Here is a 12,097-nt window from a genome sequence, read left to right on the forward strand (position 1 = left end):
TAAATTTTATTTGGTTTTGGCATAGAAAATACATGTATTTGGTTTAAAATCCAAAAAGTACAGAAAGGTATATACTGTAGTGAAAATTTCCCTCCTTCTGTCCCCCAGCCATCCAGTTCCCTGCAGGCAACCAATGTAACCAGTTTCTTGTAGAGTGAAGTTAAGTCCCCACCCCACCTTTTGTATTGTGAAAACTTCCCAAACCCACAGAAAACTTGGAAGAGTACAGTGAACCCATTCACCTAGATTCATCTGTTGTTTATATTTTGCAACATTTGCTTCACCTGTGTGTGTCTTGTGTTTCTCTGTCTCTACATACACACTCACACACACACCCACAACCACCCACATACACACACACACACACACACACACACACACACACACTTTTGTCTCTGAACCATCTTGAAAAGTTTCAAATGTCATGACCCCTTACCCCTGAATACTTCACCAGCTATTTAATAAGAACAAAGGGCCGCCTTCAACGCAGCCACAATATCACAACCCAAAAAGTTAACATTAATACACTGCAGTTGTATCAGATTTTTTCCAGTTGACCCAATAATTTCCTTTACAACAGTGTTTCATTCCAGAATCCAGAGAGCACTGACATCATCTGTTGTCACATCTCTAGTCCACAGCAACCCAGATCATTTGTCTTGTAGAGTGGCCTCAGTGTGGCGGTCTCTGATTGTGACTTCACGATCAGAGTCAGGCTAAACAGTTTCGGCAAGACACAGAATGTTGAGCTGTCCTATTATTGGTGTGATCACTTGGCTAAGGTAGCTTCTGCTAGGTTTTTTCTCCTCCAGGTATTCAAAGGTACATTTTTTCCCTTTGTAAAGCAGAAATGATCTCCAGGATGGTGCTTTGGGACCTTGTGACTATCCTCTTTCCCAGTCTCTCATCCAGTGATTTGAGACTCTGAGCCTCACTGGAATATTAATTACATCAGTGGTTGCAAAATGGGGATTTTCTAATTGTATTCTCCTATCTATAGTTATTGGCTGGGACTTTTCCAGAAAGAGCTTTTTCTTTCCTTCTCTCTCTCTCTCTCTTTTTCTGAATAACACTATGAACTCAGTTTGTCTGGGGCGGGGGGAGTTGCATTCATTTTTAAACATTTTATTATGGGGGATTTTAAACATGAACAAAAGTAAACAAAACAGTGCAGTGAGCCCCTGTGCACAATTAGCTTCAGTGCTTACCAACTCATGGCTGTGCTTGTTCATCCATCCCCAGCTAAATTCCCCCACCCCCTGCCCAACATCATTGTGAGGCTAATCCAGACATAGAAATTCATCTGTGATAGTTTAGTGCCTGTCTCTAAAAGATCATGCATTCTTTTTGTAGTTAATGTTGCATTCTGTTGCTTTCATTATTTTTCTTTTTGATGCCTAAAGTGTCCCAAATGTGGTCAGTGGAGGCCTGCTAAAGACGGCTTCTATACTTTCGACACGGCCGCATCTACTTTGAGAATTTCGTGGCCCAAGACGCTGTGGGCATGTCTTCCGATTACCTAAACCTATTATCTCAGACCTAGAATCAGCCATTTCTCCAAAGAGTCCTGTCAACTGAAATCCCTGAATGCAGAGAATAATTTACAGGATTTAAACTTTCTTGTAAACAGATTAATATTCAAAAGTCAGTGATTAAAGGAGGCAGTTTACAACAGTTTAACCTGCCAAACACAAGTAAACATGTTAATTTAAGTCCAAATCTCCGCAGATCACTAGCAGATTTAGTAGCTTGTAAATTCTTCCAGGGCAGCACCCACCATGCTTGCGGGTGTTGGTTGCCATAGTGACCACCCAGCCCCCCCCCCCCATCCCTCCCTGCCCCTCCCTGCTTTCCTTTCCCTCCAGCTCAGCCTGATAACCTTACTGTGGAACCACTGGATTTTCAGACACCCAGACTTCAAAATCTAGGTGTTTTTTCCTCTCCTTCTATACTTTTAATGACTAAATCCTACAGATTGGTCTTTGAAGGTCTCATATCTATTCTTTCCAATAGTAACAAAAATAACGATCATATTGTTGACAACTGGTACATGCCAGGGGCTCTCCATATTAGTGATAATCCTTACCTTGGGGCTACAAGTGGATACTGTTTCCACTTCACAGTCTAGAAGATAGAGGTTCAGAGCATGGCCAAATTGCTTAGAGAAGCAGACTGTACCTGCTAGCTGGCTATACTGTACTCTTTTCTGTTTCTCTCCTTTTCTGCATCCTTGCCCTGAACTAGACTTTAAGAGGGACTGCAATATAATGGGGAAAACAAGAGTTGGATTAGCAGTCAGAGCTTGCTTGTAGGTCCTTCTCTGCCAGGGATGGGTTTTGTGAACTAAGTTTGCATCTTAAACTCTCTGAGCCCTAATTTTCTCTTCTCTAAAATGAGGAACCCTAGCTATGCAATCAAATCACCTGGGGAGCTTTTTAAAAATATGGATGCCCGGGCCTCTCCTCCATAAATTCTGGTTTAAACGGTCTGGAGAAAGGACTCTAAGCATCAGCATTTTTCAAAAGCTCCCCAAGTGATTCTAAAGAGCAACCAGGGTGGAGAACCACTGAGTTTAGATGATTTCCAAGGCCCAATCTGACCCTAATACGTGGACAAATGTAGCAATTATCTGGGTGATTGATTTGCCTTCTGCCTCTTCCTAAAGGCAGATTTCCACCACAGTAATCTTCCTAAAACATTTGCTTGGTGACCTGAGACTCCCCATCGCCACAGGAGAAAATACAACCCCCTGGCCATTAGTTAAGCTTCTCTAGTCGAAAACCCTCCATTTTAGTGAGGCTGACGCCTCCTCCCCACCTCCCTGACTGGCCAGACTCATTGTGAGCCCCATGTCTTTACTGAGATGGGCATTCATTACACACGCTTTCCTAACAGGTAGAAATGCATCCTGTCCTTCAGGCCCCCACCCAAAGCCCCTAAAAGAGTGAAGCCTTTTTCCAGTGTCCCCAGATCTCTTCTCTGCACTTTTCGTTCATACTGCTCAACGGGTGCATAATCACTTACTGTGTTAAATGTTTCCTTCTTTCCTTCCTCCCTTCCTTCCTTCATTCCTGCCTTCAACAGTATTTTAGAACCTCCCACGGCTACACCAGTCAGTTGCAGAGCAGGAGGCAGACAGATAAGCTGACAGCCACAGAGCACTGTTTTAGACACTCCGGTAGAAGTAATATACCAGATTACCAGTCTACCAGACTGCCTGGGTGGCTCAGCTGGTTGAGTGTCCAACTTCAGTTCAGGCCATGATCTCACGGTTCATGAGTTTGAGCCCCACGTTGGCTCTGTGCTGACAGCTCAGAGCCTGGAGCCTGCTTCGGATTCTGGGTCTCCCTCTCTCTCTGCTCCTCCCCTGCTTATGCTCTGTCTCTCTCTTTCATAAAAAAAAAAAACAAACAAACAAACAAAAAAAAAAAACACATTAAAAAATTTTTAAAAAGTAAGTAATCCAGAGCTCCAGGCTCAAGAAAGACACCTCTAACCCAGATGGGATGGTTGGGGAAGGTTTCCTTGAGATAGTGACTTCTGATGGAGACCTACTAAGGGAAGGAAGAGTCAACCCAGGTAGCAAGGGCCTGAGCGAAGAATGTTCCAGCAGTGGGAACAGCAGTGCAAAAGCCTAGGGAGAGAAGAGACCGTGATACTGAGGAGACAGCAAAGCAAGTTCAGATGAGATACAGCAGATTTAGGCAGGAAAGGTGAGCAAGGACCAAATCATACAGGACCTTTATCTGGCACGTTAAGGAGCTGGTGTCATAATCTAAGCATGAAATACTGAAGACCTACACTAGCCTGGTGGCACTAGAGATTGTGGGAATGGAGTAGTTTGAAGACACTTAGGTTAGACCTTCTGATTGACTGGCTATAGCAGAGAGATAAGAATGACACTCTGGACAGTGACACCAGGTACACTGAGATAGAGAACATGAGAAGGAGTTGTGGTTTGAAGGGAAATTATGAGTTCAGTGTAGGGTATGTTTGCCAAGCCTGAAAACCTGTAGGACAACCAAAGTGTATGATAAACAGCTATCTATACCAAAGCACAGGACCAAAATGTGGACGCAAATGAGACTGACCACCATATCCATTGTAAGTGAAGTGGTAGAAATGGATGAAATGGATCAGGGTGAGTGTGTGAATAAAGAAAAAGTGGCCAGAAGAGAACCCATGGCACCTTGCTACTTAGGAGATTAGGAGAAAGAAGAGTCCACAGATGAGACTCAGAAGATTCCAGAGAGGAGGAACCAATAGGGTCCAGCATTCTGGACGCTAAGAAAAGAGAATGTTACAGGCAGGAGGACAGAGGTCCACAGAGTGAAGCATCACTGAGAAGCCAGTGGAGGTAAGGATTGGGATGTTTCTGACAGCATTAGCAATGAGGAGGCAGCTGCTGACCTTGGTAAGACTTGTTTCCATGGAGTGTCGGTTGTGGAAGCCAGAAAGATTGAAATAGACCAGGGAGAGACTGGAAGGTGTGGTCATGAGCACACATAACATTCAGAAAGATGAAGGTAACTGAAGCTGCAGGATGTAGGGCCGAGGGAATTCGTTTTTTAGGATACGGGAAAGGCTTGAGCTTTTTTTCTCCAAAGCTGGATGGGAAGGAGATGGACATGAATTCCAGGGCACTGGTGGGATTCTTTGTAGTAAAGAGGAGGGATGCCTGTGCCATTGTAACAACAGAAGCAAGGAAAGGTCGAGTGGGGATGCAGGGAAGGGTGTAGCTGTGGTGGTAGAGTTGAATGCACTTGCACCTGGCTTACGGGTTTGAAGACAGTGAAATAGCGTTCAGTGGAAAATGAGCAAAGGTGCTGGCTGGGAGAAAGAAAGGACCACACAGGCGTGAGGGCCCAGTTGAGGATAGAGGCCATAATTACAGTATGCTGATGAGCCGTGTTGGGGTAGGCCTGGGTTAGTTCTGGATGGTGAACTTCCCAGAGGTCAGAGACCCTGTTGGTGTCCTTCGGCCGCCTTCTCTGTGGTTGACCATGGTGCCCCGTACACAGCCGACGCCCAGGTGCCTTCATCGAGGTACTTTGGGTTGCAACTCTCAGAAACTCACCATACGCCTGGGTGGCTCAGTCGGTTGAGCGTCCGACTTCGGCTCAGGTCATGATCTCACGGTTTGTGGGTTCGAGCCCCACGTCGGGCTCTGTGCTGACAGCTTGGAGCCTGGAGCCTGCTTCGGATTCTGTGTCTCCCCACCTCTCTCTACCCCTCCCCCGCTCAAGCACTGTCTCTCTCTCTCTCATTAAAAACATTAAAAATTTTTCTAAAAAACAAACTCACCCTAACACATTTAGCAAAAAAGGAGAACGTTCAGGAAGTCCAGTGTAGCTCCTTATAAGGTCAGAAATCAGGCTTTCTGCTGTTCCCTCAGCCTGTTCAAGATAGCGTGGCCTTTTATCTGTCCTTCATTGTTCTCTCTCACTCTTCTCCACCAAAATGGCCACCTCAGGCCGGCTTCCAATGCAAATGCAGTGGTTTCCAAAACTTAGCAGTGCCTAAGAATCAAGAGAGCTTTTTGGAATCAAGAGAGCTTTTAAATTCCTGGGGTGCCTGGGTGGCTCAGTCACTTGAGTGTCAGGCTTTGGCTCAGGTCGTGATCTCACAGTTTGTGAGTTCAAGCCCCGCGTTGGGCTCTGTGCTGACAGCTCAGAGCCTGGAGCCTGCTTCGGATTCTGTGTCTCTCTCTCTCTCTCTGCCCCTCCCCACTCATCCTCTGTGTCTGTCTCTCTCAAAAATGAATAAACATTAAATAAATAAATAAATACAAGAATTTTAAATTCTTTTTTTTTTTTAACGTTTATTTATTTTTGAGACAGAGAGAGACAGAGCATGAACGGGGGAGGGACAGAGAGAGGGAGACACAGAATCTGAAACAGGCTCCAGGCTCTGAGCTGTCAGCACAGAGCCCGACGTGGGGCTCGAACTCAAGAACTGTGAGATCGTGACCTGAGCCGAAGTCGGACGCTTAACCGACTGAGCCACCCAGGCGCCCCCTTTTTTTTTTTTTAACGTTTATTTATTTTTGAGACAGAGAAGAATTTTAAATTCCTAAGCCCACATTGGATTTCTGAATCTTGTGGCTAGAACCCAGAAACTTGGTATTTCAGAAGCTCCCTAGGTGATCTTGATGCAGCTAGTCTATAAACCTGCATTTGAGAGCCACTGCCTTTGGGTATCCATTCCCCACCACCACTCAAAATTCCCAGCAGAAGCTTAATGACCCACTGTGGCTCAGTAAGCCATAGCCAGAGGAGCAGGGCCATGGGTGACACGAAGTGACCATACAGGGCCTCTACTGCTGTATACAGAACCTTTGTTCAAATTAAGAAAAAGTGCCCCTCTGAGCCAAAATAGAAAAAGGTACGCCTCTGGGTGGATAAACTGCTCCATTGGCAGGATTGGCACTTTTATTTTATTTAAAAAATTTTTATTACAGAAAGAGCAGGGGAGGGGCAGAGGGAGAGAGAAAGAATCTTAAGCAGGCTCCATGCTGAGCATGGGATCGACATGGGGCTCAATCCCACAACCCTAGAATCATGACCTGAGCTCAAATCAAAAGAGTTGGGCTCTCAACCAACTAAGCCACCCAGGGGCCCCAAGCTTGGCACTTTTAGATGGAAGAAAAAGTGCTCCTTCCTTTCCTAAAGTTTAACCCTCGATGCCTCTGGCAGGTAACACACCTTTGTGTCTTCTCCAACCTTCCTGGCTCCAACCCGTTTCTGTGGCAATAGGACAATTCCCAGAGGGGAGTGTGGCTGGACAGAGCCCCCCAGTGGTCTCCCTCATTCAGTAAATGCCTGTTGTTAGGTGAATATTGTCTTGCTAGGTTGTAATTGGTTTCTTTCAAAGTATACCCCAGAAGGGGAGGTTGACATATCAAATATTTTGATTTGTTGGGGTTCTTCTGTATGTTTACATGATATCAAAGATAATCCATAGGATCTAAAGCATTAAAATGTATACTGATGTTAGCAGATTTCTTAGAGCCAAGTTCTCAACAAAGTATCCTTAAACAGTCTGTTTGTCAAGAAAATGTATTTAAAGAGCAAGGCTTCTCTAAGAGTTCAGGAAACAGGACAGGTGGTAAATTTCACTTCTGGAAAAGATGGTCAGTTGTGGGCAGCCTGAAGTTTTGGGGAACAGGAGAGAGGTGATGGATCCTGAGGGGTTGGGGGGGGGGCTGGGAGGAGGGACAGACCCCCGTGACGTACACTGCAGTGGAATTCATTCACACAGTTTACTGAATAACTGTTTGCTGTGCGCTCACTGTGGTGCTGGCCCTGTTCTGGTGCCGGGAATACAGCAGTGACCCAGACAGACCAAAGTCCGGCCCTGAAAATATGTAGACTGGGAGCGAGCGGCGAACTTCTGGAGACAGAGTGGTCCCTAAGGCACGGAGCTTTCCGAACATACAGACCAGCTGGACTGAGGTTATGCCACTGCAGGGCCCAGGCCAGGCTCCCCCCATGCATTCTGACTCTAACACCACCCTGGCCCTACCCGCCCCAGCCCAACCTGTGCAATTACCCCACAGTGGGACAACTGGAGTGACCGTCCTCCTCCCGAGGGAAGGCGTACTTGAGGACACAGGCAGGGGTAAGATGAAAACGCCCTGATGCCAATGCTTGGCACCCACACAGGTGGGCAAGGGGACTACAAAACACTCCAACATGTGCTTAAACGAGAGGGTCCCCTTCAGTTTCCTTGTTTTTTTTTTTTTTTAACGTTTATTTATTTTTGAGACAGAGAGAGACAGAGCATGAACAGGGGAGGGTCAGAGAGAGGGAGACACAGAATCCGAAGCAGGCTCCAGGCTCCAAGCTGTCAGCACAGAGCCCGACGCGGGGCTCGAACTCACGGACCGCGAGATCGTGACCTGAGCCGAAGTCGGCTGCTTAACCGACTGAGCCACCCAGGCGCCTCAGTTTCCTTGTTTTTAGACACAACAGTACTTTCATTTTCAGGCTTGGACATGAGGTTGTTCTGGGTTTTTTTCCCTTTCACTCTTCTGTGTTGTGAAAGAGCACACATTTAGAAAAAAATGTGGAAGACATGATCGAACGGTTAACAAAGAATTCAAAAGCAAATTCCCATCCACGTAACCACTCAAGAAATAGAATATTGCCAAGTAGCCCCAGAAACCAGCCCCCTCTATATGCCTTCCGAACCACAGCCCTTCTCCTGACTTTCCTGGTGATCTCTTTCTTGCTTTGCTGTATAGTTTTATCGCTTATGTATGCAGGGGGGTTGTTTGTTTTTTTTTTTTTTTGTTTTTTTTGTTTGTTTGTTTGTTTTTTAATGTGTATTTATTTATTTTGAGAGAGAGCACATAAGCAGAGGAGGGGCAGAAAGAGAGAATCCCAAGCAGGCTCCAAGCTGCCAGTGCAGAGCCCGACGCAGGGCTCGATCTCACGAACCATGAGATCAGGACCTGAGTGGAAGTCGAGAGTCAGATGTTTAACCCACTGAGCCGCCCAGGTGCTGCTGTAGAAATTTTGTTTCGTTCATCTGTTTAGTAACTGTGAATCATTTTAGGTCATGTCTGATAAGTAAGGTGGAAGATCAGGCTGGGTAATGCCATTTTTATTTAAAAAAAAAAAGTTGTATACTCTAAAGCAGTAAGGATGACTGACATTCTTCTGTTTCGTGCGAACTAGGCACATTGGGAAAAATTCCCAAACTGTGTATTAACAGCACTACCGTAAGGACTGCGGTCACTGGAACATATTCACTCTGGTCCATCTATTCTTGGTGGTCTGGTTAGTTCAGAGTTCCATGTAGTATATAGCCTTGCCCTGTGAAGCCACATTTTCCCAACTTTTATCTGTTTGTTTTTTATTCAAGGTGGCCCTTAGTGTTCATCCCCTGGAAATATCTGAGAGGGTCCTCACCGTTTTCCCCAGACCTCCCTGCAACCCCAGTGTCCTCCGTGTGGACAGCTACCAACACTAGGAGAGCAGAGTTATGTTCTAGGTGAAATGCTGTGAACACTGGAAAATTTCCCCTCCGGGTTTTGTTACTAAAAATGTATTAGCTGTCTGCGTAGAATGGTGTAGGTCTGACCTTCCCTGCTAATGGAAGGATGAGCAAGGTGACCATTTCCAACTTTGTAGTGACCTCTTCCTTCTGGGGTGATGTCACATCTCTCTCAGGGCACCTGGGTGGCTCAGTCAGTTAAGCATCTGACTTCAGCTCAGGTCATGATGTCAGTGTTCGTGAGTTCAAGCCCTGCGTCGGGCTCTGTGCTGACAGTGCGGAGCCTGCTTGGGATTCTCTCTCTCTCTCTCTCTCTCTCTCTCTCTCTCTCTGCCCCTCCTTCCCTCCCTCCCTCTCTCTCTCTCTCTCTCTGTCACCCAAAAATAAATAAATAAACACTAAGGACACAAAAAGGATGTATAGCTCTAAAAAGAAATCCCTCTCCATTTTTGTATTAGAGGAGAGAACCAAATAGATAATTGAATATTCGCTTAGAATAGAAATGTCAGCATGAACTTACTTGGCCAATGGTCAGGCATTGCTAAAGACTGTGTGAGTGCCCACACATGAATGGCTGGTGGGAACATTTTAATCAGGCCAAGGTCATAGTTTAAGTCCCCCGTGGGGATGGCTGCACTAAATTCTCAATCCACTGATAGAATAGAAAATATAAAACTGAAGAAAAAACTCTGAAAACTTATTGCACTATGAAGCAGTAATGACACAGAAGGTTAAAAATTGAGAGTAATTTATTTTTTTTTTTTAATTTTTTTTTTTAACGTTTATTTATTTTTGAGACAGAGAGAGACAGAGCATGAACGGGGGAGGGTCAGAGAGAGGGAGACACAGAATCTGAAACAGGCTCCAGGCTCTGAGCTGTCAGCACAGAGCCCGACGCGGGGCTCGAACTCACGGACCGTGAGATCATGACCTGAGCCGAAGTCGGACGCTTAACCGACTGAGCCACCCAGGCGCCCCAAAAATTGAGAGTAATTTAAAAGCCCTTTATCATCTTCCTTTAAATGGATCATAGAGATAACAGATCTTTTTAGAGCTACAAGGAACTTGTCAGTCCCTAAACTTCATCCAGTTCATGTCCTCATTTATAGAAAAGAAGCACATCACCCTGATGTTGACATGATGCGAACGGGAGACATACCGGTGGCAGGGGTGACACGTACTCTAGATCATCTACACAGCAGTGTGTGCTCACAGTAGGTTTGGGGCTGGCGCTTGGACCCTGACCAGGTGCTCAGAGTCCGTGCAGCACCCCGCCCCCATAGGTTCTGGTAGTTGGGATCATAGTCCCTGCAGGCTAGAAAATTACTGCGGATAGAAAGTGAGCTTCTGGCTCTGCCTTTGTGTCTGGGCACCACAGTCCCGGGGCAAGAAAGCAGTCTGGCATCAACTCAGCATCCCCGTGAATGGCACTGAGAAAATTCGGCTCGCCTGTAGCGTTTTAAAGGGCGCTGCTTGCGGTCCTCCCAGCGTGGTAGGAGAGTGACGGAAAACTCTGCTTTTGTTTTGTAATCTAACCTGACGGTGATGCCGGGTAGGCATTAACTGGCCTAATTGGTGTTTTGAGGAATCTGTTACAGCCTTTAGTCACGAAATTAACTTTTCCTCTTGGCAATATTTTTCGCAGGCTCAGAAAAAAGGTTTGAATCAGACTTCCCCCATATCCGCTTCCAAGACCACAGATGGCCTGAGGCAAGCACAGATCCCTGGCCTCCTGAACACCGCACTGCCAGGTCAGGAGCCTTCACAGTAATCTCCCCTCAGCCGTCCCCTGTCTCCCCAAATCCAGAGGACACTCTCTTCCCACCCCTCACCCTGCATGTAGCCCTTCCCATTCAGCCTCCTCCCCACCCTGACCGTTCCTTCTGCCTCCTTTCCCCCCCGAATGATAAACCATGTTGCAATCCCCACTTTCATTTTATACACTACTAAGAAAGAAAAACAAAACGCACTTCTAATTAAATTATGACGCACTTAATTTGGGGGGAAATGTGCTGCTCGGAAACAACAAAATCCAGTGTCCTATGGCACAAGGGACTCTGTAACTATCCTCATGTCATTTTATTTATATATATTTGGAATCCCCCCCCCCCCCCCGCCAAGACTAAAAATATTGTGGGCTATGTCTTCCGTTCCTTCTAAAGTTTTGAATACCTGCACTGCTCAGTAAATACTGAAAAAGACAAAAGCAGGAACACTTGTAATCAGCCTCCTGCTTGGGCCTCCCATCCCTTACATCGTTCGTGAGCATTTTGGGGTGTCGTAATCCTGGCTGGCTGTCCAGTAATACTGCTGCAGTGACTGGCTCGAGGCCTGTTCCTCAGACCTTCGATAATTCGAAACTGTAACACTGGCAGCTTTTATTTATTCCCATTGATTTATGTATCTACTTTCTATTTATTACCACGTAGGCTTTACTAATCCTGACATCTGCCGCTAGGACTTCTGTAGATAAATGTACTTCCCACCGTCCTTCCTCAGAGCAAGCATTCGTGATAAAGAAATCGTTCTCAGAACATTCAGTAACCCACATCCATTGGCCTCTAGGGGTGATATAAGGGGCCCGATTGACTGTTTCTGTTGTCTTATGTGTTCATTCTAATAGGGCAGGATTCTGGAAGCAAAGTTATACCGGTGTCCTTAGGAACCGCACAGCCACAGCAGGAAAAGGTAGTTGGATCATCTCCTGGCCAGCCAGCTGTGCAGGTAGAGGACAATTTGCATAGCTTCTTCCTAAGGTTGAGCATAATTGGGAGGAAATGTAGGTGTGTCATCTCCCGCTTGGTGGTTGCCGCCTGGTATCATCTACACACAAAAGTGTGCTTGCTCACTGAAGACCTTCCCGACAGGCCAGGCTGTGTTCTGTTAATGTTTATGGGGTTCATGTGTCTATTCTATTTCTCACATTACAGCACTGTCATTTCCTCATGAATTAATAATAGACTGGAAGCTGGGGCTCCTGGGCGGCTCAGTCGGTTGAGCATCCGACTTTGGCTCAGGTCGTGATCTCACAGTTTGTGAGTTCGAGCCCCGCACTGGGCTCACTACTGTCAATGGGGACCCTCGGATCCTCTGTCCC

General features: G+C 46.1%; 1 protein-coding gene across 4 annotated transcripts in view; it reads left to right on the forward strand.

Annotated features, from left to right (window-relative positions):
* Nucleotides 1–12,097, forward strand: part of BICRAL (BICRA like chromatin remodeling complex associated protein) — an 81,057-nt gene that overhangs the window by 54,130 nt on the left and 14,830 nt on the right. For 3 of the 4 annotated variants that reach the window (XM_042938791.1, XM_042938790.1, XM_042938792.1), the window contains exons 6-7: nucleotides 10,646–10,751; nucleotides 11,624–11,724. The exons of the other annotated variant lie outside the window; for it this stretch is intronic. In XM_042938791.1, coding sequence (XP_042794725.1) covers nucleotides 10,646–10,751; nucleotides 11,624–11,724 — 207 coding nt within the window. The remainder of the gene's footprint in view (nucleotides 1–10,645; nucleotides 10,752–11,623; nucleotides 11,725–12,097) is intronic. 4 annotated transcript variants of the gene reach the window in all.

Source organism: Panthera leo, chromosome B2 (genome assembly GCF_018350215.1).
Source record: "Panthera leo isolate Ple1 chromosome B2, P.leo_Ple1_pat1.1, whole genome shotgun sequence".
Taxonomy (NCBI): Eukaryota; Metazoa; Chordata; class Mammalia; order Carnivora; family Felidae; genus Panthera; species Panthera leo.